General features: G+C 44.8%; 2 protein-coding genes across 4 annotated transcripts in view; both read right to left on the minus strand.

The window, feature by feature from the left end:
- Positions 1–335: 335 nt before the first annotated feature.
- Positions 336–27607, minus strand: part of CCDC50 (coiled-coil domain containing 50) — a 42550-nt gene continuing 15278 nt past the window's right edge. Inside the window, exons 2-12 of one of the 2 annotated variants that reach the window (XM_042779602.1) lie at positions 25329–25391; positions 23886–24015; positions 19334–19424; positions 16565–16682; positions 12282–12980; positions 10635–10741; positions 9999–10043; positions 9352–9456; positions 8358–8437; positions 7269–7366; positions 336–6266 (exon numbers count right to left, since the gene is read on the minus strand). In XM_042779602.1, coding sequence (XP_042635536.1) covers positions 6247–6266; positions 7269–7366; positions 8358–8437; positions 9352–9456; positions 9999–10043; positions 10635–10741; positions 12282–12980; positions 16565–16682; positions 19334–19424; positions 23886–24015; positions 25329–25391 — 1556 coding nt within the window. In that variant the 3' untranslated portion in view covers positions 336–6246. The remainder of the gene's footprint in view (positions 6267–7268; positions 7367–8357; positions 8438–9351; positions 9457–9998; positions 10044–10634; positions 10742–12281; positions 12981–16564; positions 16683–19333; positions 19425–23885; positions 24016–25328; positions 25392–27607) is intronic. The other variant, XM_033068846.2, reaches the window with a different exon arrangement.
- Positions 23949–27607, minus strand: part of OSTN (osteocrin) — a 114255-nt gene continuing 110596 nt past the window's right edge. For both annotated transcript variants that reach the window (XM_033068853.2, XM_033068854.2), the window contains exons 6-7: positions 25329–25391; positions 23949–24015 (exon numbers count right to left, since the gene is read on the minus strand). The gene's annotated coding sequence lies outside the window, so the exon portion shown is untranslated. The remainder of the gene's footprint in view (positions 24016–25328; positions 25392–27607) is intronic.

Genomic DNA, 27607 nt, shown 5'->3' on the forward strand with positions numbered 1-27607 from the left:
GCACCTGGACATAATATACATATACAAAGCACAGAGCCTTAGATCCTGCCAGAAAGGTTTACAGTCTGGCTGCAAGATCCAGAGTTTATATTTGGTAACCTACTCTTGATTTCAGCATGCTCAGTCACAAACAGTTTGGGATCAGGTCTGCTCATGCTTGAGCTGCATCCTCAGCTGCTGCCTTTACAGACAGCAGTCAGTCCCAGGCATTTGCCATTTTCCCTTCTTGCACTCTATCCCTCCACTGTAGGTACTTGTTGTTTGAGGGAATCTTCAGCCAGGCTTTTTGCAAAGATAAAAGCTATTTTAATGAAATAAGAAAGAGCATCCTATCCTTGCAAATAATCATACTGCTTTATTTTTCAGTATCACAGTCTCAGGAAATGAAACAGTCCAGATCTTTTCCAAGATATTACATAGCCTTTTTTTCCATCTGTCTGTCAACAAAATAATCAAATTCAATACAAATTTGTTTGTTTGCTACATCTATTACAGTGGAAGAACATAATTGTTGATAGAAGCAGCTAAGTTTCAGGAACAAAGGGTGGATCAAAGACTTATTTTCCCCTGCTTTTGTGTAACCCACTTAGGTTTTCAGAAAAGCACACAGAGGGACAGAAGGAAGTGGTGAATAACAAAATACAGCGATTTATTGAACAAATGGGGCAAGGCAATGTTCCCTTTACATTCGATGACAATTCAGGAGTATGAAGCAAAACACGCTATACACACACAGACATGATACTTTGGTTAAATGTCATTCAGAAGTTCTATGCCAAACCTGGTAAAATTATAGAGTGAACAGTCAAAATAAAACCAAGAATAGGCTTGCATAGACAGATTATTGTCAGTGTGCAATTCATATTTAAGGATTAGCTGTTACAATGCAGGATACACTTGCAGCTCTGAGGAATTTAAGCCTTCTGACTAATCCACCTCATTGCATGGCTAATATTTAGATTCAACAGGCTGAAAGTTTACCCTGAAGAGCTAAATGAGACAACTGCAGTTATTCATCTGAGGCAATTAACTATATTGCAGTGCACAGATGCAGCTGGAGACAGACCATGGAGTCTACTTAGAGTGAACACTGATACAGTGGAACTTGTTTACCATGAAGTAGAAAATACTCATTTGTGTGTGCCACTGTCCTCTCTGGGACTCTGCTGAACTGCCCAGTTAAGCCTTGCCCTGTGCTACTGATGGGGAGGAGGTGGCTGATAGTATCTCCAGCCCAGAAGCTGAGGCTTGGGCAGCCCCTGAACATGAAACCCGTGTCCCACCGCCTGTCCTGGGTGGGGCAGTCCAAGTGGCACCTGTGTGCAGCACAGCCAGTACCTCCCCAGCACTGCTGCACAGCCACAAACGGGCTGGAGTGCAGCAAACCGGGATCTCTGCAGCAAAAAGAAGACAGACAAGCTGCCCATGGTGTGCTCCATGCAAGGGACTGTGCCCCACAGCCACCTCCCAAAGCAACTGCAAAACTAAGCCCTGAACACCTTGGGAGAGTGGGGCAAAACCAACTGTCCACTGCTGCCCACCCGCCCTGGCACTGCACAGCACTGAGCTCAGGCACCTGTCAGGCCATGCTGGGAGTTGTGCTCCAGTTCCTATTGCATCCCACACAGTCCTGCAGCATCAGTGCTGCCAGGAGGGACAGCAGGAGCCATCTGCTCAGGGACAAACACACAGGAGATTGCTCTGTGAAGGAAGCAGTGAGTTTCAAGGACTGGCTGTGCTCAATTACGAGAGTGTAAACTAAGTAGGGGAATCCTCACACTGTCTCCAAGTGCTCCCCTTTATATATATATATATATAAATTAGCAATCCACAGTTAGTTTGCATACAGGATAATATGAATTAAAATAAAAACCTTGATAATAAAAATATAATATACACATTGATGAACAGCAATAAACTGAATGAAAACACTAGAATGTAACAGTGGCTGTAATTTGGCACAAAATAAACACACAGATGTCTAGCACTGTAAAAATAATCACCCATTTTTTCCATAAGTAGAGAATGTTATCAATCCTGATTCAAATCCTGATAGGTGGGAATGCAGAGATATAAAAATACTGTACATACAAGATCCCTTTTATAGAGAGAGAAGCAGACTGCAGCATCTGTAACTTCTATCCTTCTTCCCCAAGAGGAGAAATTCAATGATGAAAATTCATCTATCCCTTAACAGCTGGTATTTCCTCACCCCACCAAGTTCAAACCCATGAAATTCTTTTAAAAAAAAGATTAAATCAACCTGTTGGATCTATCCCTGTGACAACAACTGCTTCTTGCTGTAGGAAGCTGTACAGTCCACATTAAGACAGTGTTTCATAGCAAGGTGACTCAGGTCAGCCTGCTGAAGACATGGAGTATCCCTGCGTGTAAGGCACGATCCCTCCAGGTCACCGACCTCTCTTCTGCAGACCATTGTGCTTTGGACGGAGGGGAGGAGGTGGTGAGAGCTCTTGCTGCTGAGGTGAGCCTACCAGGAAGGTTAGGAAGTGCCAGGATTTCAAGGAGATGAATTTTCCACGTGGTGCTGGATGCCTTGTTAATGCAGAGAGTCAGAAAGGGATGCAGGACCTGAACGACCTGGGCAGGGGTCCCAGCAAGGGCTCCAACATGCTACTAAATCCAGAGCAAATCCATACTCAAAGCTACTGAAACTTGGCAAGAGTAAACATGTCAAAAAATCAAGATACTTCAACATTTTTCTGTCATAGGAAAGAAATATTGCTCTGAGTATTTTTTTTTAAAGATCAGCTTCATTGTGCCACTTTCCAGGAACACATGTACAAGTGTTGATTTTGCATCTCACCTACATAAGCTGCATCCTCTTGACTCTCAGCAGAACTCTGGCTGCTGAGCCCCAAGGGAAGTAGCTCCTTGCTCATCCATGATTTTAACTCTTGTTGACTTCGGTAGGAGCATGGAATCCCTTTTCAAAAAGGTCACTAAATATGCCAGCCCAGTTGCAACCTCTGCCACAGGAGCTCTCCAACCTGTACAGCTGCACGAGGATCTCAACATGCAGAAGACAAACAATTGCTCTGTTCTTATCCCACTTACTACCTGCCTTCCTCAGCTGCCATTCCTAGCAGAACTTTAGGAACCCCCTTTTCACAAGGATTATGGAGTAATAAAACAGGAGAAACACTTACAAGGGACAGCAAATGAATAAAGGTGGGGAGAAAGAAAAAAGGATGAGGACTAAGGGAGGATACAGAGCAAAACAGCCCATAAAGCATTCAGCACCCCCAAAGGCATCCAAGGAAGCAGCAACTGCTCCTGGGATCTTTCTTCTAGGCGCTTGTCTCTTGATGTCTTGGCCAAAAACCTTGACTGGCCACTAAGGAGATCCTACAGCTCCACAGAGGAGGCATGAGGTGTTCTTCAGACTCCACCCAGCTTCCAAACTAAACCTACCAGAGTTTTACCTCACATTTCTACTCACTACCATTGACACCAACAGCTTGGATATTCCCAAGCACCCCTCCCGAATTAATGGGTTCTTCAAATGTCAGAGGCCTCAGGGTCTTCATGGCTTCTCTGACTAGGTTAAGACAAAAGCTACACCAGCCAACTGCAGTGCAAGAAAGTCCATCACAGCCAGATACAGAGGCTCATGGAGGGCTGAATTCTTAGTTGGTGATTTCCCCTTGCCTTTTGTAGAGCCACCAGCTTTTTACAAGCATAGCCAGTACAAAGCTCAACCTCCTTCTGATTTGGCAGGACTTTTCTCCATCCGGTTTTCACAAGTGCACCAGGTGGTACAAGCAGGAGTGCCTGGACTAGGGTGTTTATAGGAAGTATTAATTCTTACAAACCCACCAGGCATCCATTTCACAACAACAATTACTCTGATGGCAATGGAAGGAAAAAGCCCCCAGAAAAAAGAAAAAGGCATTTTCAGCAGAAGAAAATTTGACTGTTACATGAAATACAAAAATAAATTCTTATAAAATAAAACCTTGGTAGATGAGGTTGTCACACCAGGAGAAGTTACCAACCTAGAAAGAAAAAATTAGCATCTATGTTGTTTGTTTTTTTTTCTGAATCCTTTTGAACAACATAAATACTTCTGAATGGACAGAGACAGAAAGAGAAGAGGGAACAAGGCAAGGACAGTAAAATCTAGCTGCTGACTGGGATATTTCCTGAGAAGCAGCAGCAAGCAAGACCTTGCAAGTCACTTAGGGGCCCATGCAGGCAGGTAAGCCACAGTCTGGAAGCAAGGTAGCAAGATTCTGCCCATACACAAAGTCCTACAAGGTTTTTGGTTAGGGTATCCCTGGAGCAGAGATCTATTGGGGTTATGTGGCTCTTCACAGGTACTGAACACTGCTGCCAATGGGCCAGTGGGGGTAGGAGATGGAAGTCTCTGAGTTGTTGGTCAAGGCAAGACATGGGCTTGTGATGTGGCATTAAACTTGCCCCTGCAATTCATGTGAAAACGAAGTTGTCCTGTCTTTCCAGTGATTTGGCCCAGTAACTATCCTGACCAAGGACAACAGCCAAGGTTAAAGCCTTACAGCTGCTTTGGGGCTTGAGTTGTGCACTAGAGGAACAGCAGACAGCCATGCTCTCTTCCTATTTACTAGAGGTGCTCCCCACAAAGCTCCAGAGCTGCCAAGGCCCCTTTCCCAGGCAGAGCAGTGGTGAGGAGGAGTCCATGTTTCCATACCCCAGGCACAGGTTCTCCTCTCCTGTGCAGAACCAGAGGCAGAACTGCAGCTGCTGGACACAACAGAGAGTGGTGAGACAGACTTAGTGCTGGCACTGTTGGGCAGCAGGGGCAAGGCAGCCAAGCTCATTGCCACCAACTGGGCTGGCCCATGAATAACCAGCCTGGCCTGGTTGAACAGACTCCAAGACAGTGTCCAGATGTTCAGCTTTGTAGTTTAAAAATACATCTGAAAACAATGGCAAAATACTATTGAAAAGACTAAAGAATTTAAATGAGAGGAGGCCAAGGAAAAAGGCTACTTTTTTGTGCAAGAGAAAAATTATTTCAAAGAGTGGAGAGAAAACAAGTCAGGACAGAATCACTGCATGGGAAAATATATAGAGACAAGAAACCTGCAGACCCTGCTGCACCCCAGAGAGCAATGATTTTTTTATTCCTGACTGGAGTTTGCCTGGGGTGCTGGATGGAGCAGTGGAGAGGAAAAGCAGTCAGCACAGACATCAAGTGGACCATTCAGCACTCCATGTCTGGCTCAGGTTGCCTGTAACTGTGGATTTTGAATTTGATACACAATGCCTATATGGCCCTCTCTCCATCAGCCCCTTGTTTACAAGACATATCCAAATTCAGAAAAAAGTTACTCTACTCAAGTGCATCAGCAACTGAGATAGGAGTTAGAGGAGATCCTACTTGGCTTTAATTAAATTCCTTGGCTTCTGCCATACTGAAGCTCAAAGAAGTGACCACAGAGGTCCCTTCAGATAAATAGATTTGTTTGTATGAGTCTTCCCAAACCACAACTCACAACTTCTTGAACTCCCTGGCAAATCCTAAGTCATGCACACAAGGTCTAATTTCAGTTGAAATTGTCTTTCCTTTTAACTGTTCTGTCCTATATCCTGGAGTTAAATGCCTATACACACTCTATTCCGATTGCTGGAAACCCTAGAAAGAAATACAGCAGTCAAATAATTCTGTTTCATAGGTAATTTCTGCCTCACCAGTCTCAAGGTTTGGCTTTTGCTGGTATATGTTTGACAATGCTCTCTCCTTCCTGCAAGCTCATATGACTGTCAGGTTGGCTCAGCTGTCCTATCCAACACAGGAAGAAACACAATTCCTCTTATAGCTCTCTTTGCTAAGTTATCCTAATGCAGAAAGGACTTGTACTCCTGATGTTCTGCTGCATTTCCATAACTCAACTCATTTCTTCAATTTTCCTCCATTGTACATGCATCTCAGTTTGTCCTATTTTCAGAACTCCAGCCAAACTTAAAAAATGAAAAGAAAAGAATGCATGAGGGAGCTGTTGAGCCAGCTGGTTGATCCGCACAGCTCAGTGGCAGCTAGATTACACTGCACTGCTCAAGTCATCACAGATGAGTACGAAATTCAAACAAACAATTTTCCTTAATATGATGACACTTAAAGAGATGATCCTGGGAGTGGAGGGTGGGCCTCCCAACAGGTCAGGAATTGAGAGAGTTGCCTGGCAATTCCAGTAATGTTTGCTACAGAAGAGTCAGTACCAAAGCAAAGGCTAGCACAGTTTACTGCTTCCTACGGGAACCTGGAAAACAAAACAGAAAGGAAACAGTCTGTGAGGCTAGATCCTGATGAGAGAATTACTACCCACAGTCATATTTTACCTGTCCTGCACTCTTGTCTGTCTGACTTCTAGGGTACTAGTAAAGCCAAAGGCCAGAATGGGAACTACATGTTACATGACTCAAGCAAAAGGAAGGACAAGGGATCCACAAGACAGGCAGACATGAGCATTTCTTAGGGTGTGAATGGTCTGCAGCCCCATTGCACAGTCTCACTAAAGTAAACAGATACTATAAAGTGCCATCAACTTTCTAGCTTGCTTGATGAAGACAGAACATAAGTTTACCAAGCTAAGTTTTGGAAAGGGAAACATCCACATTTAAGTCTGACTAGTGGAGCTGGAAGAAATCTGAGACTGAGTTAAACTCAGACCACCACCTTCCTTCCCCATAGGCTCTACAAATAACTCGGACAATGGGCATTCAGTTTTGAAACAACTGCAGGGACAACCCTACTCACATTGCTCTGTGCCAAGTGATTTCAGAAAACAAACCTACAAAGCAGTGGTGAGATGCCACAGCAATAACACCAGCCTGCTCTCAGGACAAGCTTCTGTCTGATCATCCCATCTGCTCACCAGACAGGTGAGGTTCAGTCTTGTATCTGATTGTTTGAGAGTACTGAGTCACCTAAAATCCATCATAATGTTGTCTTCATGTCATTTCTTTGTCATTTGCTGCCTGGATTTACAGTCATTCATCATTAAGAGATCACAGAGGATGTGCAGACAGCATCTTGACAAATTCCAGGCAACCCAATTCAATTTTTAAGTCTCTCAGCCTGCAATGTACTCAGCAATTCCAACCCAAACAGTGCCCAGCATCACCTGCCTGCTGGGGCATTAATTCCTATTCCCCTTCTCTATGTGCATCACTTTCAATCCCTCTGTCCCCTGCAGGCTCCCTGTGTGAGGAAAACAGCAGACAACTGCCCAAGTGCTGGGCAGCCCTGGGGCTGGTCCTACCTTTAGGAGAGCGCTCAGGTTTGGGGATCTGGCGCAAGGGGCTGGGCTGGCTCGTGTAATACCGAGAGTGCTCAAAGTCATCGGGGAGGGGCTGTGACCTGCCAAGCACAGTGTAAAAGGAGTGTTGGGAAGTAACTCAAAGGCACAACAGTGTAGAAGAGCAACATGTCAGCTGTCTGGTCTGTTACTGTCAGTTGGATGCAAACCCTGCCCAGCCCAGACCTTCTGCCTGCAGAATGGCTCCTCTGAGCACAGCTCTTGACTGCTTATGCAGTGAGAAAAGCAGAGTATTTACTGCTTGTCATGGACCTCTTTCATTTAATAATGGTTTAGATTGTCAGGAAATAAAGAATTTCCAGTATGAAGTTTTGCTGCAAACTTCACTCAAAAGGGCAGTGCTTTAAAGTGGTTAATGCTTGCACAGTTTTACCCCCAGTGTATTTCAATATGATTTCTCAGTCTCCACCTGCACACTCTGTATTTGTTTCTTTTGCAAGTTCAACAAGAATTTCTAGGCTCCTCTCTGGAATGGAAATCAAAGCCACTGGGGTCACTTCCAGGGTTTAGTACCTCATGAAAGCATTGAGTGTGAGTATCAAGGGATTCAGAAGCAGCACTGGGCTACAGTGTGTTCCCAGTTTGGGATGAGACACCCCAAAGCACAATGCTCTTGGTTGCAGAGTGGTGTTCACAGGCAGCAGTGGGAGTTGTGTACAGGACTTAACTGGGAGCAAGGACCAAGGGAGCAGCTGTGCAAATGCCATGGTGACTACTCCTTCCTGCCCAGAGATGACATTTGGTTTCACATCCCCAGAAGCTGTTTAACCCTCTCAATGTTTTTTTGCCATTTAACAAATGTCACTGCACAAGCTCATCAATCTCCATGAGCAGCGGGCACGGGGATCAAGATGGACAAGTGCCACGAGCACAGTGAGTGACGCACGTCACCAAACGCCTCGTGAGTGCCGTGCCCCCCATGGCCCTGCCCTCCACCCCTTGTGGGCGGGTCAGGCTGGTCATCCCACACCTCCTCCCTAAGACTCAGCTTCTCAGCTGCATTCCCCATTCTTCCAGCCAGTTCAAGCTCACCTTGAAGGCCTGTCACTTCTGTGTCGCTGAGTTTCGGGCCCCTCTCTTGACCTTGAGCGCGTGGACTCGCCCACATCAGGCTGATGGGAAGAAGGGAAAATCAGCTCGTCTGTGTGCCTTGCAAGACACCAGCCAGTTCACTGGGACTGCCACAATTCCACAGTCCTTTTGTGCTTGGTTTACACACAAAATTGATTACAGCCAGACATGCAAATGGCAGCATCAGGACTCGTTTGCAGTAAACAAAACCCAGCCTCACTGAGCTAAACTCATTTTTTGCGCTAAAGCGTGACAGCAGTTAAGGGACTGTTCTGAAGCTGGGGCTGAACAGTCTGGGTGTAGTGACTGTGCACAAAGCTGGGCTGAGAGGAAGGACCAGCTGCAGGCAGCTGTGCTTCTGCAACCACAAACTCAGTAAGGAGGCTAAAACACCAGAGCTGCGGCCATCTGGCCCCAAGATTAACACCATATCCCCTTTAGCACCTTAGCAGTGCTGACCAGAAGATCTGTTTCCTATCCCACTTCCATGCTGGCCAGCCAAGCCTCTCTGGTGTTACTCCTACAAAAACCAGACACGACAGACCAGGACTTTCATTACACAGCCAGTTATGAGGTAGAATGACAACTGAAGCAGCTGCATTGCCCTTACACAAACAGAATCAACTCCTGCTTTTATTGCTGCAGTCAGCATTTCAGCAAAGGGAATGTCCTGCACCAGGGACTGACAGTGCTTCAGGGAGGCCATGAGGTACTGTAATATCCAGTGCCATCCTCCAAGGCTGGAGCCCAAGCACTACCTTGCTTGAGGCTGAAGCCAAAAGCATCTAACCAAGGAGGTGGCTCCAAAAGGCTTGGGAAGCAGCTGAGTAACAGACAGCAAGACCCTTCAGATGCATCACCACCTTTTGCTCTCACCATACACACTCACCTCCCTCTGGAAATGGGAATAATGTTATAGCACCTTATCTGTGGTGCCTCCTGAAGCCTGGCATACCTTCCAATCTTGATCATGCCTCCTCTTTTCAAAGGAAGACTTTTCTCTTTCTTTCCCTTTTCTTAAAGCCTTTTTCTCCTCAGCCATCAAGAGCCGAGCAATTTCCTAGAAGGGAAACAGAGACTCTGTCAGACAATTTTACTGCTCTTGTGGGTTTGAGTTATTCAAATCCTTTTCCATGGACAGCTGCTGAATGGGAAGGGTGCAAATCCAGGATTTCATCCCTCTGTGACCAGAAATCAAGGCACAGGGCAAAATTAGGACTGGTGACATGCAGCATGTCCAACAGATCCCTGATTTATCAGAACTGCATTTGCAGAACCTTTGTGCCCTCTATCCGTTCTCCTTAAAGGGGTTGGTGGTTCATGTCACAGCATTTGGATATTGTCCCATGGAGCTCAGTTGCAAGAAAGTCTCTCACAGAACCATGACCTTCCTGCCTTTGTCATGGTTACAACAGGCAGTGCAACTCCCTGCTTGGCCACCCTGAGCATATACACAAAACCTATCTGGGAGAAAATCCCACTGGAGCCCCAAGCTTCCCCTACAAAGAGAGAAATTAATAAATAGAGGGTCAGAGGAAACAAGGGCTGTTTAGCAGCTTCTGCAGGTAAAGGAATTCCACATGTATTTGACATGTTGCTTACCTCATCTTGGGCTACTTGAGCTGCCTTCTGATCTGCTTCATTAGCCTGGGGTGGGGGGAAACGTGGAGAAGGAAAAACAGAGACAAAAAATTAACATCTCTGAATTAATCATACTCATTAATCTACTGGCCAGGGCAAGTAGGTGCCCATACAAATACACCATCATCCTCTCCAAATATACTTAGCTACCCAATATTTACCTCACAACCCAACTCCAATCTGCCATTTCAGCTTTGCAGCTGAATCTTGCCCTCATTGTATTTGCCACGCCACACCACAATGCATTTTCCACTCTGCTGCCTTCTCTCTCAAAGATGGGCAATGGCCTGTCTCACTTTTGAGCTGTTCACACTACATGCCATCCTAACCTGCCTGGAAACATCCATTTAATATTATTCTGCTTCAAGTACTTTAATATTGGGGTGTTTATTCCAAAAAAATAGGGTTTAATAGTTGGAAGCCAGCTGTCACTCCACATTCATGTGTATGGAAGACAAAGGTAATTAGTAGAATCAAGTATGTAGTAAAGACTTAGGTCTTACAGCCACTCTCATATATTAAAGGTGTACAAATTGAAGTTTTCCATGCTGGTTGCCTTAGTTCCTTTGAGTTGACCAATGCACCCTCTCTGCTTACCAGGAGCTCTTCCTCCTGCAGCTTCCGAGCAATCTCTGCATCAGACAACTCCTGTTCCATTCGGAGTCCATCGTACATGGCTTGTTTCATCCCCCTCAAATTAGTGCCTGCAGAGTTGAGAGAAAACAATCAACTCAACCATTCTCCAAATTCTCTGGGAAGGAGATCCCCACCATCTCCTCAGCCACCTGCAAACCCCCACTCAAGAGAGCCAGAGATCAGCACAGTGTAGCTGCCACACTGCTGGTGTGAGAGCACCTTCAGCTGAGGTGCAGCACACACCTTAGGGAGGTTTCTCTAGGCACACAGCAGTATCTGACACACCCTGTCTTAGATAACACGTGCAGCTCCACAGCAGAACAGCCCGTGTCCCTTGAAGCAGTCTTTGGTGACAGCAATGCTGGCAAAGGAATTGTAATTTGCCACTCTGCATTGATACAGATACAGTGGCAAAACTGGGCAGCAGAGAGCAGCCCAACATTTGATATGAGCACAGCAGAGTCTGAACACACTGCTGAAGCAGATGGGCTGCAAGGGTTACCTGAGACAGGCTCACATGCATTTTCAGACAATTTCTTCCTTGGGATACCCCATGCATTTCACAATTCATGAGAAAAAAGAAAAATAAGCATTTTTGAACTTCATATAATGTTCAGTTTTTGTTTTGAGTATAGAGTTCTGTTGTTTTAAAGCTAAATCTGATTAACACCATCTATTTCCCTAAGGAAAGCATTCACATCGTGAGAAAGAAGAATAATTGTCCCAGTATCTCCAGAGACAGACACACATTATCTTGCTCACGTTATCCATGTGAAGATCAGTTAGATGGTTTGAAGCATAAGCTGCCCCACTCTGACAGACATAGATCCAAGTCTCTAAACATCCCTACTTCCCCTGTGGCTTTAAAAGTAGAAAGATGGATCTGGATCTTTAAAGCCTCCAATCCCCAAGTGTTTGTTGAGCAAGAGCTACACAGGTACACATTTCCCAGAAAATTCCACTTGTATAGAATTTGGCAAGAATCTTATAAATAGAACCCAGTTGGATGCCCAGTGCCACTACTGAACTTTGCCCAAAGTGAATTAAGTAGCCAGCAGGGTTTTCAATAAGAAGTGGATGAAAAACTCTCATTTTCTTAGTGCTTAAGCAAAGTGTCCTCACTAACAGTTCTGCACTTCAACTCCACAAAAAACAATCACAACCTAACATTCAGTGTTTTGTTACTTTTGTTTTCTCCTTTACAAAGAGGCCACTGCACAAAATGTATCACAAAAACAAAAGCTGGGTGTTGGTTGGAGTTTTTTGGGGGTCTTTGTCTGGGGATGGTGTCGTGGTTTTTTTGTGGTGGGTAGGGGGAAAGAAATTTGTTATCTTAAACAAAAGGATACCCAAGGGCACCAGTTCCAGCAATACCTTCTTACTCATCCTCTCCAAAACCATGGAACATCAGGACATAGAGCAAGAGCATTAATGGATAAGGATCCTGCTACATCATGGAGAAACCTGGGCAAGATTCCCTGTGTACCCACTGCAGGTAGATACTGGAGAGAAGCATCTTCAAGGACACCAAACATATGTCACACAGCAGCACAGGGCACGCAAAGGTCCATCCCCAACACACGCGTGCCTTCCCCACCACTTGGTTACCTGGGTCTCTCTGGCAGTGTCCAGCCTTCCCCTGGCTCACAGCATGAGCAGAGGGGGAGTGTCTCCTGTGTCCTGCTCTTTTGTAGGCTCTTGCCTCATCCCTCCTATGGTCATCTCTAGATTCAGCCTCATAGAGCTTCTCGTCACGGGCCATCCTGTGTGACGAGTGGCCCTGATGGTGAGATCTGTGTTTCTCAGGGTGCTGCCTGCCACCCCGATGCCAGGCCTCCTGCTCCACCTCCAGGTCCATCTCAAGGAGGGGAAGGTGCTTTTCTCTGTCTTGCCTTGGTGGCTTTCTGCTGTGCCGTGCTTCCTCTGTGAGTCCATGCTCTGACCCCAGGTCGAGGCTGGGAGGTCTCCTCTCCTTCTCCCTGCCAGCCGTCCTCCTCTCCCGCAGTTCCCAGCTATTGCTGTGATCATAAGCACGCTGCTCGGTCTCTCTTTCCAGGTCAAGGCTGGGATGTCTCCTGCTCCTTCCCTGGTTGGTTGTCTTCTGCTCCTGCTGACGGCCCCTGCTGGCCTCTCTCAGCTGAGGAGACCTCGGCTGGCGCTCCGAGGTGGAGTGCCTGTGTGTGGGGGCACCGCCGGGCAAAGGCGAGGGGGGTCCTCGGTGCTCTCTCTGCTGGTGCCTGCACCTGCCATGACTGGGTGCTCTGGGAGGTTCAGAAATCTGCTCTCTGGGGTCACCCCAGGGCTGCTCTGAGCAATGGGGGGACAAACAAGGAGGGGGTTAGTGGTGCAGGGGTTAATGGGGGTTTGAGGCCAGACTCAGCAGGGAGATGAAGAAGCTGGATACAAAGCGCGATGAAAGAAAGAGTAATAACAGGAACAGATAAGGTTTGCAGGATACAAAAGGGGACACAGTGAAATGGCAGCCTGGCTGGCAGGGCAGCACAGAAAGCAACAGGGCTGGAGCAGAAAGCACAGGTCCAACCCAAAAGTGTCTGAGCACTTCCTAGACAAGGACAGGTCAATACGGAGACAAATAACTTTTAATGATGCCACTGGAGCTGAAAATCAGCCAAGGGAGCAGCTCATCTCCTGATGACACATCACTGCTGCAGGATCCTGAAACTGCCTGGGAAAGGTTTGCAAAGAAGGGCACAAGAGGCAGGAAAGGTTGGGAGACAATGAGGGGCATAAGGCCAGGAGAGGCCAAGCTGAGTGGCCAGGCTGGACCCTGGTTTATAAGCACAGGTGCCTTGCCCTGGCTCTTCAGGAACAAGGTTTTTCACCAGAAAAAAGTCTTGCCTAACCAGAGGAAAGATCCCCCATAAAGCAGAAAAGAAATACACAGGTAGGATAGGATTTTTTTTTTTTTTTAAGCAAGAACAGGATAGTTGCAGCATCCAAACACCCTCCACCACAGACTGTCACATATCGCTTGCAGATCCACAAGTTTCAGGGCCTGCACTTATTCTAAAAGTCTAAAAAGAAGTTTCAGCTCTGAATGCAAAGACTGTTATGGATAGAAATTTTAGGGCAGAATAAGACTTCACAAAACCCAGGCTCCTGACCTCAGCATTGTAGCAAGAATAGCTGCTTACTTGGCATTTTGGTGGGGTTGTTTCCTCCGTGCTTTCCAGAAAGCAGATAGAAATCGTCTCTGCTTTTAGTTTCAGTAATAAACCTGAAACAGCTATGAGGATGCAGCAATTTGCCTGAATACAATCTACTAATTGATTTATTTTTTCAACTAACCTATCTGCTAAGAAAAATCATTACACTCTCTCTACAGCAGCTTTTCAAAATGAAAAAAATGCCTTGAAGCAGAGATTGATTTGAAACAGAAATCCCCACCAAAATAACCCTACAGTAGCAGACTTCCCCCTCCTCAACTGTCCAGAGTTTGCTTCATAGTATCTCAAAATATTTAAAATAGATTTCACTGTGAATGCAATGTGAATTGCATTCTGTTTTAATGAATAGCTCTGTCTTGCAATCCATCTAGATTTCAGAGGGAGAAAAACAAACCTCACAGCAAAACTGAATGTTCCCTTCAAGTCATTCTATTCAGAAAAAAACTTTTTCAGAGCCAGCAAAAATAGAGCCTACAGAAAATCCACCTTCAAAACAAGTCTGTGTGACTTTTATCCAGAACAGGTGTATTTTTAAAAGTCCAAGAATTGCAACAAGAACTGCTGTGGTTGCTCTTTAACTGGTTGGATTTTTTCTGTTTAGTTTTAGATCATTCATATAATTTACAGAAAACAAATACCCAATCAAACAATCCAAGTGACTTACTGAACAACAGAGACCAGAGCCTGAAAGCAAGAGTCAATTTTTGAATAACATTCACAAGGGTCTAAAAATTAATTTAATTTTGTCATTGAAGAAAGCTCAATAAATACAATAGCAGAGAGCGGGAGAACACAAAAGAGCAAAGCCTGGCTGTGCTGGGAAAGGATTGCTGCAGGTAACACAACCATGCCAGACAACCCAAGCAGAAGATTTGCTTTTGGGATATCTCAGGGTGATTAATTCATCAGCAGGTGCTGGTTCCTGTGGCACCTTCCACATGGGCCATGTAAACACTCCACACACCCTGGCATTACTCTGAAGCAGCAAGGGACTGAGCGAATATAAAAATGTTTTTCATGGCACAGACATTTCTGGGAGGAACCCTGCCTTTTCTCATGTTTATTTTTCCACTTTTAAAGAGCTCAGATTACTTTGGAGCAACAGCCCTAATCCACATTCCTCCTGGATGTGGATAAATTTTACCTCAGTCTCAAACAACTTTAAAAAAGCCCCAGAAACATACCCCACCCACACCAAAACAAAAGAAACCTAAAGCAAGGGCTTTTTGTTTCAATTCACAACTAATGAGGACAACACAAACCAAGGTTGCTGAAGCCTAATCAAATGGTGTTCAAATAATGAAGATTTCCCAGAACAGCAAGCTAGGTGATGCAGGCATAAAATCCACTCCAGTCCTTTACAGCTTTTAAGGAGCACAGATCAAGAGCAGCACTGCTATGAGTGGTCAAGGCAAACACCTCCTACCTCACCTTAAAAATCATGGATTATTGCAGGAAGAAAACTTAGACCCACAAGATATCCTGCTCTCCAAATCCACACCACAGACTTACTTCAGGAACTCACAGGCTTTGTGAGCTGATTTGTTACAAAAATCCATCCTGTCCTACCACCTCTGCATGCACTATTACCTATGTTGTATTTTTTCAGACTTCTCCCATTTAATTCTGAAAACCTGAAGTGTGCATTGGCCATAACACTCCAAGATCAATTTTTTCCCAGTTTTGAACATGTAGCAGGACTTGTGATCATGAAGTTTCCACTTGGTTACTGTTTTACACTTTTGAACTTTGTGCTTTGTACTTTCTTCGCTATCTTTGAACTTCTTCCAAATGAAACTAAAATACTTTGAGTAAGTTCAAATAAGAGACTTTAAAACTGCCAATAGCATTGATGTTAAAATGAGAAATGAGGTTTGATCTTCATCTTCACAATCTGGTAATCAAAAGCAATCCTTCTTCCCCATCACATTTTTGAAGAAAGAACACAGGAACCACCACCAGTGCACAGCAAAGCCATCCCCAGATTGCTCCATAATTAAACACACCCTGATTCTCTTCTCCCAGTTTAAAGAAGATCTGTATTCAATCACAGAAGCTGACCAAAAGGAAGCAACAGAGTGCTGTGGATCAAATAATTTCCAGACTGTACAGTCCCAGATGATAATCACAGCAGAGACATTCTGTGGAGATGACCTTGTTCTTCAGTAAGTCATTCAAGGCAGTGGTGCTAATTTTACAGCTTGGGTACATACCTGCCAGGAGCTATTTTTGAAACATCTCCATGAAGCAGCATTTATTCCTTCATGCAGCCGTGCCAGCATCACAAATGAGCACATGGAACCGTTTCTCTTCAAATGCAAGCATGGAGTTTTGCCAGCATTTCCCCCACACCCTTGGTGTCACACAGCAGTAACTGCCTTACCAGCCACTGTCTTTTTCCATAAGCATTTTAAAACATGCATGTGTGGCTGTACTTGCACATACATACACCACAGTCCCTATCTCTGTCATTTAGGCCACCTTCAAGGACAATAAAAACTATTCAATTGTCTTCTCTGTTTTTTGTTTTTTTTAATAAATACTTCCTGATTATAAAAGAATCTGATTCTGACCCCGGAAACTGATATAATGCAACAGTGCTAATTGCAGGACTGCAGGATAAAGGGAGTTTTCTAAACAGTTGTCAGACCACCAGGTTCACCTACTGCCATGATCCTGACATTTTATCTTGCAGAAACATACCTCCATTTTCTGCATAATAGCTCTCTTCATAGCCTGGGTGTCCCTGGGACTCTGGGTAGTGCTTCTTGCGCTTTTTTTCTTCCTGCAGTTCCTTCTGTTGTAGAAGACGGGCAATATCCTGCAGAGATGGAAGATAACAGACATTAAATCACCACTAAAAGGTATCTCCAGATTCTTTTAGTAAAAGTCTTTATTCAATTATTAAAATCCTTAGCAAAAAAAAATTTTTCAGACATGGCAACAACAGTTACTCAAATTCAAACCACGGGCTGGATGAGGCTTTCAAATTAATGGGTGACACAAGGGAGCAGTATTCAACCTCACCCAGGCCCAGTGCTGAGGTTCCAACACTGTGGTAAACTCAGGTTCCTGCACACAAGCCTGCTAAGCCCTAATAGCCAAAGCAGGGCAGAAGGGACCGCATGTGCAAGCTCAGGTTTTCAACAAGGATTTGGAAGTCACAGAAGGGCAGAGCCACTAATGGGAGTGGGTTGGATCTCCCCCCTGCACTCTGCCAGGGAAAGAAAAACACAGAGGTGAAGACTGTCTAGCTAAAGGCACTTCTGACTGGAAGAAGTTCCCAGAGCAAACTGTGAACTCACTTCACACTGGCTGCAATTTGCAGGGACTACAGGATGCCAGGCAGGGAAATGCATCAGTTTGACAGAGAGAGACTTGAAGGAAAAGAAAATCGAAAGGACATTAGGAAGAGCAAACTAGGCACAAGGCAGGAGCACAGTGGGGACCACAGCTGTTTGTCTTCTGTCACAGTTTTGGTAGATATGCCAAAGAGAAGAGCACTCCATTTTCCTAATTGGTTTTCCTTCGAGATGACTAATGGATCAACATGCCCTAGGAACTGCAAACAGCTCCCTGGGGCTAGCTCCTCTGAGGCCCAGCAGCATGTGAGTCAGTGAAGCCAGTCTGGAGCTATGGAGAAAAGCTGGGAGATACCAGCAGGGCATGCTGCCCCTTTGGATGCTATTCATTTAAGCCTTCCTAATCCTCAGGACCTTTACAGAGCCATGCATGTAAAGTGGACACTGCAGGCAGGGAAGGCATGGCTGAAATGCAAACTAAGAGTCAACACCCTCCAGCACCAGAGGACATTGGATGGCTGCTCAAGTACAAACTATTATTTCAGGATTCAGGTAAGATCTGCTCTGAAACTAGCTTTGTGGAAAATCTGGGGATGCCACAAGCTTCTTACAAAAAATAAAAATAAAGCAAAACAAAACAACAACAAACCAAAACAAACCTCCACAAACTCCTTTCCCTGAAAAGATTAACCTTTCTAGCAAGTACAGTAAGTCTATAAATATAAGAGCTAAAGCATGTTATCTCCAGGACTGAGACAGCTCAGGACTTGCAAATCCACACAAACCACTCCTTCCAAACAGGATTCATAAGCAGGAAAGGCAGGCAGGGCACACAGGCTTAGTGCTTCATTTAAAAACCCTGCACTCCAGAAAGGATCTGCCTCAGTCCTCAGCTACATTTCAGCCACACTTGGGAACTTCCCACGTACCAGCAGGAAGAGATAGAATATTTATGACTTCTCCTTGCTTTAAGCCACAGTCAACTGAAGCCTGCTCCCGACTGCACAAGATGGGCAGAAGGCAGGTTTGACAGGTTGCAAGGACCTGTTGTCAGACTGCTGACATCCCTGCAGCTCTCTAAACAAAGAAGGAAGGAAAGGTGTAATTCCACAAGTCAACATTAGTTTTCCATCTCCTTCACCTTCCTGATAAAAATATGACAGATTACTTACTACCTCCTAAGCACAAACCCTGTAGCCAAAGTGTTCCTCCCACCCTGTTACCACAAGCTCCTCTTGGAAGCCAAGCCCTTCCCATCTGTCTGGGCAGCCTTTCAGTACTTGCTTGGAATTAATGGTAGAAGAAGAAAATGAAGTCTTGCAAAAATCCCCAATGCATCTGTCAGGTAAGGGCAGATTCTTATTTCAGGCTCTTCCAGCAAATACAGCATTGTATTTCCAGGAAATACAGCCTTCCTACACAGAGAATGCCACCAGGTACCTCTTGAACATCTTGAGACAACTCAGGCTTCTCAGAAAACCATCTGAAACCAAAAGTGGGGACACACTCCAGGCTCTCACAGGTGTTCCTCTGTTCTGTGGGTTTCTTGAAAACTCAATCTGACAGGCTGATCCACTGAGGGGACCAACAAGCAAAATCCTTTGTACACTATGAACAAACCACACCACCCACTCTCAAGCAAAAGCAGCAGAGAAACATTCTGAAGTCACAAAAGGAATGTGCTAACAAGAAACTGTAACAGGGTGTTCAGGCTGTGAAAGACTAAATTGAAGAATGGAGAAACCAGAAACAGATTGCTGGGCTGAGAGTTTCTGCTGAAATCTTTGCATCAAAGAAATAACGGCCCAGGATCCTCCCAAGAGCAGTACCTGTCTTCTTGCATTTGAGAAAGCAAGGAGGTCTCAGAGTGTGTAAACAATTACTATTCCCACAGCAGGGCAATAAACACCTCAGCAAGACTTGCCTATTACTTGCCTTCTTCATTAGCAAGGCCACTGGCATCAACAACTCTTATGACCCTTGAGCGTAAGGACTGTGACTGTATCTTATTCCTGTAACAGGACTCCCCAAAATCTCTGTGCATACAGACATCTGTCAGGACGAGGATTGCCACCATGCAAGCCAACTCCTGTGGCTACTGGCCAAGAAATGCCTGCCCTGAAAGGGTTGCTACAAATAGCCCTGCCACCCCTGCAGCTTTAAAGGTTACCTCGTCTTTTTCCTCTTGCCTGCGGCGCTCCTCCGCTTCAAACGCGAGCTTCACTTGGATTTCCTGAGCAATCTCGCAGTCCTGTCGTTCCCTAGAAGGCAAGGAGACGGGGATTACAGGCAGCTGAATTCACAGGCATCAGTCAGCCTGAGGAAAAGGATAAAAGAGCTAAAAAAAGTCCACCTGATTTACACAAAAGAATTATTACTCAGTGTTAATGCAGAGCTATGAATCCTCACCAGGGATGAGGACTCCCTGTACTTACTGGTGGCCAAATTTAGAGAATGCTTCCCAAAACATCCACAGAGTACAAAGTAAAAGACATTCATGGGCAGATTGCTAAGAAAGGAGATAGGTACCACAAAATAGGGCAGGTCAAGGTAGTGCTCAGGAGTCTGCAAACAACCTAATTCTGATGAGTTTTTGTACACGTGGTATCAAAGAAGGGGTTCAGAGGTATGGTTAATGCAGGCATTTCTGGGAAGTGGCTTTTATGTGTAAGCCAAGGAGAAGGAAGTGCAGGAATATGGTACATAGACCAAGTGGAAGCTGGAGGTGGCAGTCCAGTCATGAGTGGGAAATGCCACTGAGGTGGGATCAGACACAAAAACAGGACAAGTGCCAAGAGGCAAGGGAGCAACATGTGTCAGAACAAGGGGGAAGGAGCCACTGTCACAGTGCCAGTAAGGATGAAGGAACACAGGATTGCATTAACTAGGGACAGGGAGAGATTAGACCAATTGAGACATGAGAGGTTTGGCAGTGCAGGCAGACCAGGAAGGCTGGAAAGCATCTGCAAGAACCTTGACATGCTCAGAAGCATGCTCTGATGTCCAGCAAACAGGCTGGAACAATGGCCAAGGATTCCTCAGAGCAATTCAGAAATGGGCTGGGGGATTTGAAAAGAAAGACTAAAAGCTCTCTCTTTCAGCACTGTTGAGATTGAGCTAAAGAGCAGCTCTAAAGAGGTCAGAAAAGTCAATCCCTGCAACCACAACTACTGAAATTCCAGGCAAAGGGGGAGAACAGCTGGGAGCAGCAACAAGCAGAGCCTGCCTTATTAGAATACAATCTTTTGAAGAATACACTGACAATGATCAGATTCATGATGAGAAGAGTACCAAGAGTGGAAGACAAGCAAATAACTGAAGCAGACTGAGCTACGTCAAAGCTGTGCTACGTGGGCTGGAGCAACTGTTTCTAGGTTTGAGCAAGATCTGGGCATAAATGACCTAGTGAATCTGGAGGAAAAAGGACTGGGAGATAATCTAGGACACGAAAAGAGGAAGTTAAAACACTTTGAAGTGCAGACAAGCACTTTTTGTTGCAAAACCAAGAAATGTGGCATGGCTGGAGCAGTCAGTGGCAAACAGAGCCTTCTTCTACAGAAAGCAAAGAAGAAGGAGAGAAGCAGAAGGGGTGGATATGTGGTAAGGGTGGAGAGGAAGGACATTGCAACAAGAAGGTTTAGAGGACAGATGTCACGAAGAAACAACACATTTGTCATAGGCAACAAAAAGGCACACACAGCAGCAAGGAAAAAAGATTATTTCTGTCAACAGCTCTTTGGAAGCAGACCTGCAATCAGGCTGGAGTTATCAAACATCTTAGGACACAAGTGTCTTTCATCCAGGTAATAAAACCTGGCAATCTTTGCACGTGCCTGTGTGTGTTTCATTTGACTCTGGGGACAGATCTGTTCAAAGCCATGAGAGTTCACACAGCAGCAAATCTAATTCTTGAACCTGCTTTTTAAAAAGGGACCTTGGCAAACCCAGCACCCGCAGAGAACAACAGCTCCCAGGAAAACAATAGCTGAATAAGCAAATCCTAGGGAGCAGGCTGTCAGGGAGCCTGGTAGTGGATCCTTCACAACCCCAGGCTCTGAGGACATGAAACCAGGTAGAAAATAAGTTAGAAAGGTCAGACACATCAAGGCATTGCACGTCTCCAGTTCCCCTGGCACCTGTGAGCCAAGCTAAGGTGCCAAGTTCATCAGCACAAACTGACTTGCTAAATGCTTAAAATACATCCTATTGCAGACAAACAGGACAGAAAAACAACTAATCATCTTTCACAGCCAAAGCAACAAGGTCATTGCCTCTCTGTTAGCAGCAAAGAACACCAGAAGTATTGCAAACACAAAAGCATTTTCTTCTTTCTGATGGCACATCTTGCAATACACCACATCAATTCCTAAGAAATGAACAGCCACAGAGAATTAGTTTTGGGGGTTCATTGCTCAGCAGTAATTAAATACTGAAACTTGATTAGTTAGGCAACATAAACTAGCGTATTACCTTGTGTGAGCCTAAGAAAATAAATTCAACAGCTTTGACAGTGCTCCTTGTCCTTCAGTTTCGTTAGTGTGAGCTCAAGTGCCCACCAGACCCCAGAAATCAGCCAGAGCAACATAAACATTACCATTCCTGAACAAACCACTCATGAGTACTTCACTCCTGGGCAGCCAGGAGTGTTAAGAATGTTGAGAAAACTCTACATCAGTTTATAAAAAAAGAGAAAACTAGAAGTGTGATCAGAAAGCTCCCTCCCATACACAGCGATTGCAGCTACTAGTTGTTGCCAAATGAGGAGGAAAAAAGGCAATGTTTAAAGGAGCTGTTCAAAGGAACTGTTCACATCAGTGCAACAGAGCTATCACAGCACTGGGAGCAAAACAGGGAAAGAACATATTTTCACACTACTTTATTTTAGTAATCTTGCTACTATGCTTAGCAGTGTGCAGGCTGCTCAGCTAGATGTGAGAGATGCTTTTAAAGAAGCACAAAAATCAGGTTTGATGCTTCCCTGAATTGTTAAAATGTTTCTGTTCTCTCATTTATCTTCACAAAATCTTTCTGAGAGAAATTAGGATTTGAAAGAGAGAAGAAAGTCAATAAATTTGAAGAGCTTTTTTGTTTCGTGTTTCTGAAGACCCCTTAGTTCTGCCCTCTTACTCCTCCCATCACCTTGTAGTGTCAAACTGTCCTAGATGACACAGAAAGCAGCAACAACAGGGATTGTTTTGTTGCCAGAACATGCTACTCTTTGACAAGGAAGAAACGGTGGGAACGTACAAGGAATTAAGGAAGAAAAAGATGCAATTAAAAAGATCCAACTTCTACTCTTCATGCAGAAGAGCTCATGCTCTCAGAAGTAGAGCTGCTGCTGACACATTTTACATCAGCAGCTCTGCCTGTGCTTTGGCTCACAAAGTTTGTAAATTCCATTTTAGAGTCCTACAACAAGAAAATTGTTTGCAGCTCCTAGCAAGTAACAAAGAAGAATCGCGTCTGGCATACAAAATCAATTTTTATGTTGTCATTTACTCACTCACATCTCTAATTGGTAATAAAGACAAAACTATTGAAAAAAAACACAGACTTGAGATACATATGTGCATAAGGTCTGTCCCAATGTGCTGGGAACATTGAAAACAGTGCCTGATCTGTCACGCCCCAGCTTCAATGCTTTCATGAGCCGCTGCTTTGAAGCCAGTCTTGCATCTCCCACATCTGCAACACAGAGCTCTTCTGCTGTGTCACTGGTCCTGCCAGATGAGCCACCCTGTGAGATACACTGCACTAGTGGGTGGCATCCCAGAACCCAAGGAAAGCCAGGAGCCAGCACAGCTGCTGGGAGATTCACCCTGCCTTGCAGACCTTGTATTTGCAGGGACCCCCATCCAGCCACCTCTCACGAGTGGGATCTGGCTGAGCCCTGTCCCATGAACCATCTGTTACATCCAATGCTCTGTAAATCCACTCTGGATTGGAAAGCACAGTTTGTTTTTCCCTGTGCTGCCATATTTCACTTCTACCCCAGCTCCACAGCTGAGAGCCGTGGCACACAGTGAGCCAAACCACAGACCACAGGGTTAAGATGCGGTGTGTGGGGACTGAGCAAACCTGCAGGGCAAACTGGATCACTCATTAAACACCTCCCACAGCTGCTGCAGAAGTCAAGAGAAGGCCTGTCCCCCAACACCCATCCCATTGAGCCACCCTGGAGCAGCAATTCCCCTTCCCAGGTCATTTCACACTGAATAGCTGCAAACACACACAGGGGCTTTCTGCTGTCAGTGCAGCAAAAAGCATCACACCCAGCTCCTCAATAGCATTCATCAGGCACAGGGCAAACACACCATTATCTGCAATTCCCACTCGAGGGAGATTCCCCTGTAGCACTGGGTATTTCTGTGGCATGCTTCCTTCACTCTCAAACTTCAGCCAGGGATAAGGTTAACCAAGTGGCCAAGTTACCCCATTTTGACAACAAGCAGTACAATGGGATGGCTCCTTCTGATCCACAAGCAACAGTATCTAAGGCAGGATGGGCTCCAGGACCACCTGCTCCCACCCTGTTCTCATTCCTCTGTGCCAGAGCCTGGTATCAATACTTCTACAGCAATGGGCAACCAAAGTAAAAAAGAAACAAAAGCAAAAGGCTGATGAAGCCACACACTGTCAACTCAAAGCAGCTGATGCTGATATTAGTGCTCTGACCAAATGGGACTAGCATTCCCCTTCCAAGATCTGCAGCACAAACTCACAAGTCTTTTTGGTGTTTCTGGATTTGAGCACGGGCTTTCTTATCCTCCTCTTCTTGCAGTTGCTTGGCCATCTGCAAGTCATGTTGCACCAGACGATTACGCTGAACATTTGTGGCCAAGTGATGCTCAACTGGAAATAAACACAGACAAGAACCCTCAAATCAGGCTGCAGAACTTCACTGCATGAACAAGATAAACCAAGTGGGAGGGAGATTCCAGCCCAGAAAGGAAGACAGATTTTGGCAGGGAAACACCAAGCAATCTCTCTAGAGGTGGGAAAGTCCTGAACTGAAATTATGCTAGCAGCTTGAGATTGCCTCTTTTCAGCACTGAGGGGGCTGTATATGTGTCTGTTACCAAAACAAGCTCTTCATATATTAACACATCCAGGTTTATAGGGAATGGTTTTTAGGCTTTGATTTTCATTTTCTGACTACAGAAAATCACCCTAGAGGAACAAAATGGATCTGGGAGGGCCACCAGAGACCAGTGAGGATGAGCTGAACCTAAACCACTTATTATGGATACTTTTCTATTTGTTCTCAATAACCTCTACAAAAGAAAACTCCTGTCACTCTCAGTTCCAAAAATCTCCCCACCTTTATATTTAGCAACAGAGCAACTTAGTGCTCCAGAGAGTCCTTTACCATAGATGGATTTTGCCTGCCAGAAAAAACGGCTACATGAGCTGCAGCCCAGAGCAGTCTTTAATTCAGTGGTCTCAGGTTCCAGCACCAAGGGCATGAGCAGCTGCACCCTTGGTGGAGCAGCAGGAATGGCATTAGCACCTGGTACTGGCAGATACCAAATTGGTGAGAAGCTGATTAGAGAGGCCACCACACCTGAAACTGCAATGCAAACATACCCAAAGTAACAGATAAGCATGTAAAAAATTCATTAAAAAAAAAAGCACCAGTCATTTTGAAGTTCCTGGCTGTACTTGTTTTCCTCCTTTATAAACCCTTCTAGGGTACAGCTGTCCTACCTCAAAATGTCTGAAAAGGAAGGCTCCTTTCAAAAGGCAGACACTGGCAATTCTGCAATAAGTAAACAAACAGACCTCTTCTGGTTGTACTTCAGGTCAGACTATAAAACTTGAAGCTTCCAAAATTGTTAAGTCATTTCTAAAAACCTTGCACAGCAACAAAACCACAAGTGCACTCCTACATGCAATTTTATCATAAACGGCATAAACAAACTCAACTCTAAAGGAGAGCACAAAATTGAAATATGAAATGCAACTATCTCTGGGGTACAATGTGAGCTGGAGCAGAGTGAAGTGTAATATTACAGGATAGTGAAGAGAGCAATAATAAACTGTGTTCCATTAAAAAGAAAAAATTAAATAAAAGCAGGAAGCATTTTTCTTAGCAAAATCAAATAAAGCCAGATGTATGTTGGGACAAGCTTGCTCAGTTTGTTCTGAAGATCATTGCTACTTACTCTCTTGTTCCTGTAGATTATGGGCCAAGGTATGATCTTCCAGAATAGCAAAGTCTCGACATACTGAAAAGGGAAAGAAAGAGAATTAGCATCAGAAAAAACAAAACAAAAAAAAAAAATCAAACAAGCTACGGCAGTCAGGGCAGCATAGAGACATACGGACTTCTGACACTTTCTACCAGCCAAGGTCTGGAATTGTGTTTTTTCCCCCCTCCTGCCATCATGTCTATTTTTATGTGCATTTATTTCTTCGTCCTTGTTGGCATAAACTCCCTTCAACCTCCACTTCAAGAGCAGAACAGCTCATGCTACCACTGGGTCAGACCTTATGTACAAACCTCTGCATTCCATTCAAACAGAATTTATATTCTGTATTTATACCAATGTCCACACTGACTGCATTCAGCTGAAACAAGGGCAAGCATTTGTGTTTACTGTGACTTTCTGTGCCAGGTTAAAGAGTCTGAGAATAGTATTTTCATGGCACAAAGGGTGCACGCTGGCATCTCTCCAAAGCTGAGCAGACTCAGCTCCATGGCTCTCACTGCAAGGCATTTCTACCAGCTCAGGATTCATTTTCATTTGTTTCTTTCAAGCTTCACTAAATGTTTAAAATGCAGACACTGGATTTGCACCTAAAACCCAGATATGGGATCCACCACAGCATTATGGGCAGGGATAAGTACAGCTTCTTCAAAAGATGCTGAAAATGACCTTGAGACAAGTGCAATGGGAAACATTGGCACCAGTTTAAAAGCAGAAGATTTTTGCCAATGCCTATCACTTTCCCACTTGAACTTTCAAAGGAATGCTCTACCTACACTGTAGAAATACACCAGAGTATATTTTTAACTTGTGACAGGCAGTAGGGCAACAAAACACAAGTCACATACATACTGGGACAGGGACAGACACACAGCCTCAGCCTGGCAGGTTCACATCAGCTTCTCTGTGAGCCAAAGACAGTGACCTGTCCCCCCAGGCTGCAGGATGGAGCCCCTTTCCACACATCTGCCAGACCTGGGGCTTCTGCCTGCTTCAAGGGGAGTTTAAGGCAGTGCCACCAAAAAATTTACACGAGAGAGCTCTGACACTTATTTTTCCCTCAATGTGACAAGCTAAGAAGCTTAACAGCACCCACAGAGGGGAATATCTCTCACTTGAAACACATCGCAAAATAGAGAACTACAAGGTGCTTCTGAAGCCACAGAGGGAAGTACAAACTCCTCCTGCTGACTCCACTGGCAAAACCTCTGGGGAAGACAAAAATTTCTCTTTAGCAGAGCACAGGCACAACCAAAGAGATAAACTGAAAATAACCCCAAAACTGCCAGAACGCATCAAAAGTACAAGGGGAATTTATGAGGATTCTGTTTGTGGAAGGGTTCAGAGTCAGAAAAGACAAAATATTTCCATCACCCCAAAGGAAATGAGAAAGTAGCTGCATTTTCCCAAGCCATGGTCTCACAAGCCTTCCTTTTTCTCACAGATGCACATGCTCCACTGGAGAAGCATCAAGACATTACTCCACACCCAGGTATCCTCACAAAATATCTGTAAGAGTTTCTAGTTGTCTCTATCAGGAGAACAGATAATGTCGTATCATATTCAGTGGATTTTTTGGTTCAGTTTGCATTGAAGGGTGTTTTAAGATGACAAAATCTCTTAACCAGAGCAACACTTCAGGGAAGGACAGTGACATGCAGCAGGGTGGAGATGAGGACAAAGGTTACATTCTACATCCCACAGTGGCCCACTTTAAGCATGAACAAATCTGGATGGTGTAATTAAGGTTTTGTTGTTGCTTTTTTTCATTGCAACTCCTTTTAAAAAAAGAAAGATGATATGAAACTCAATAGCATTGAAATGCTTCCAGTGGCCACTTCTGTACTAAGAAACGTTGCCTTGAGCCACAGATCTGGAAAAGCCACAGCTGAGTCATGGGCAGCAGTGCTATTCACAGGTGACAAACCCAGAGTGCTTGGTGGTCACCAACACATGCTTTTTATAGGATAGGGCAAAGGAATCGTGCCCTAGAGACTAACTCTGTGATCCCTAAGGTTACTTCAGTCTCCTAGAACAATTGTGGAACATCTACCTTCTGCTCACAAGAAGCATCATCTGGCTTGCTGGAAGGACAAATGCAACTCAGAGGTTTGAGCCTTACCATGAGTTCAGAGCTAATCAAAGACACCTCAGCACAGACACAATCTGCACAAATCTAGGGCTGTCATTACTGCCATGTATTCAAGAAGCAGCACTTGGTCTTGGCTGTTTAA

This window comes from Catharus ustulatus, chromosome 10 (assembly GCF_009819885.2).
Source record: "Catharus ustulatus isolate bCatUst1 chromosome 10, bCatUst1.pri.v2, whole genome shotgun sequence".
Classification (NCBI taxonomy): domain Eukaryota; kingdom Metazoa; phylum Chordata; class Aves; order Passeriformes; family Turdidae; genus Catharus; species Catharus ustulatus.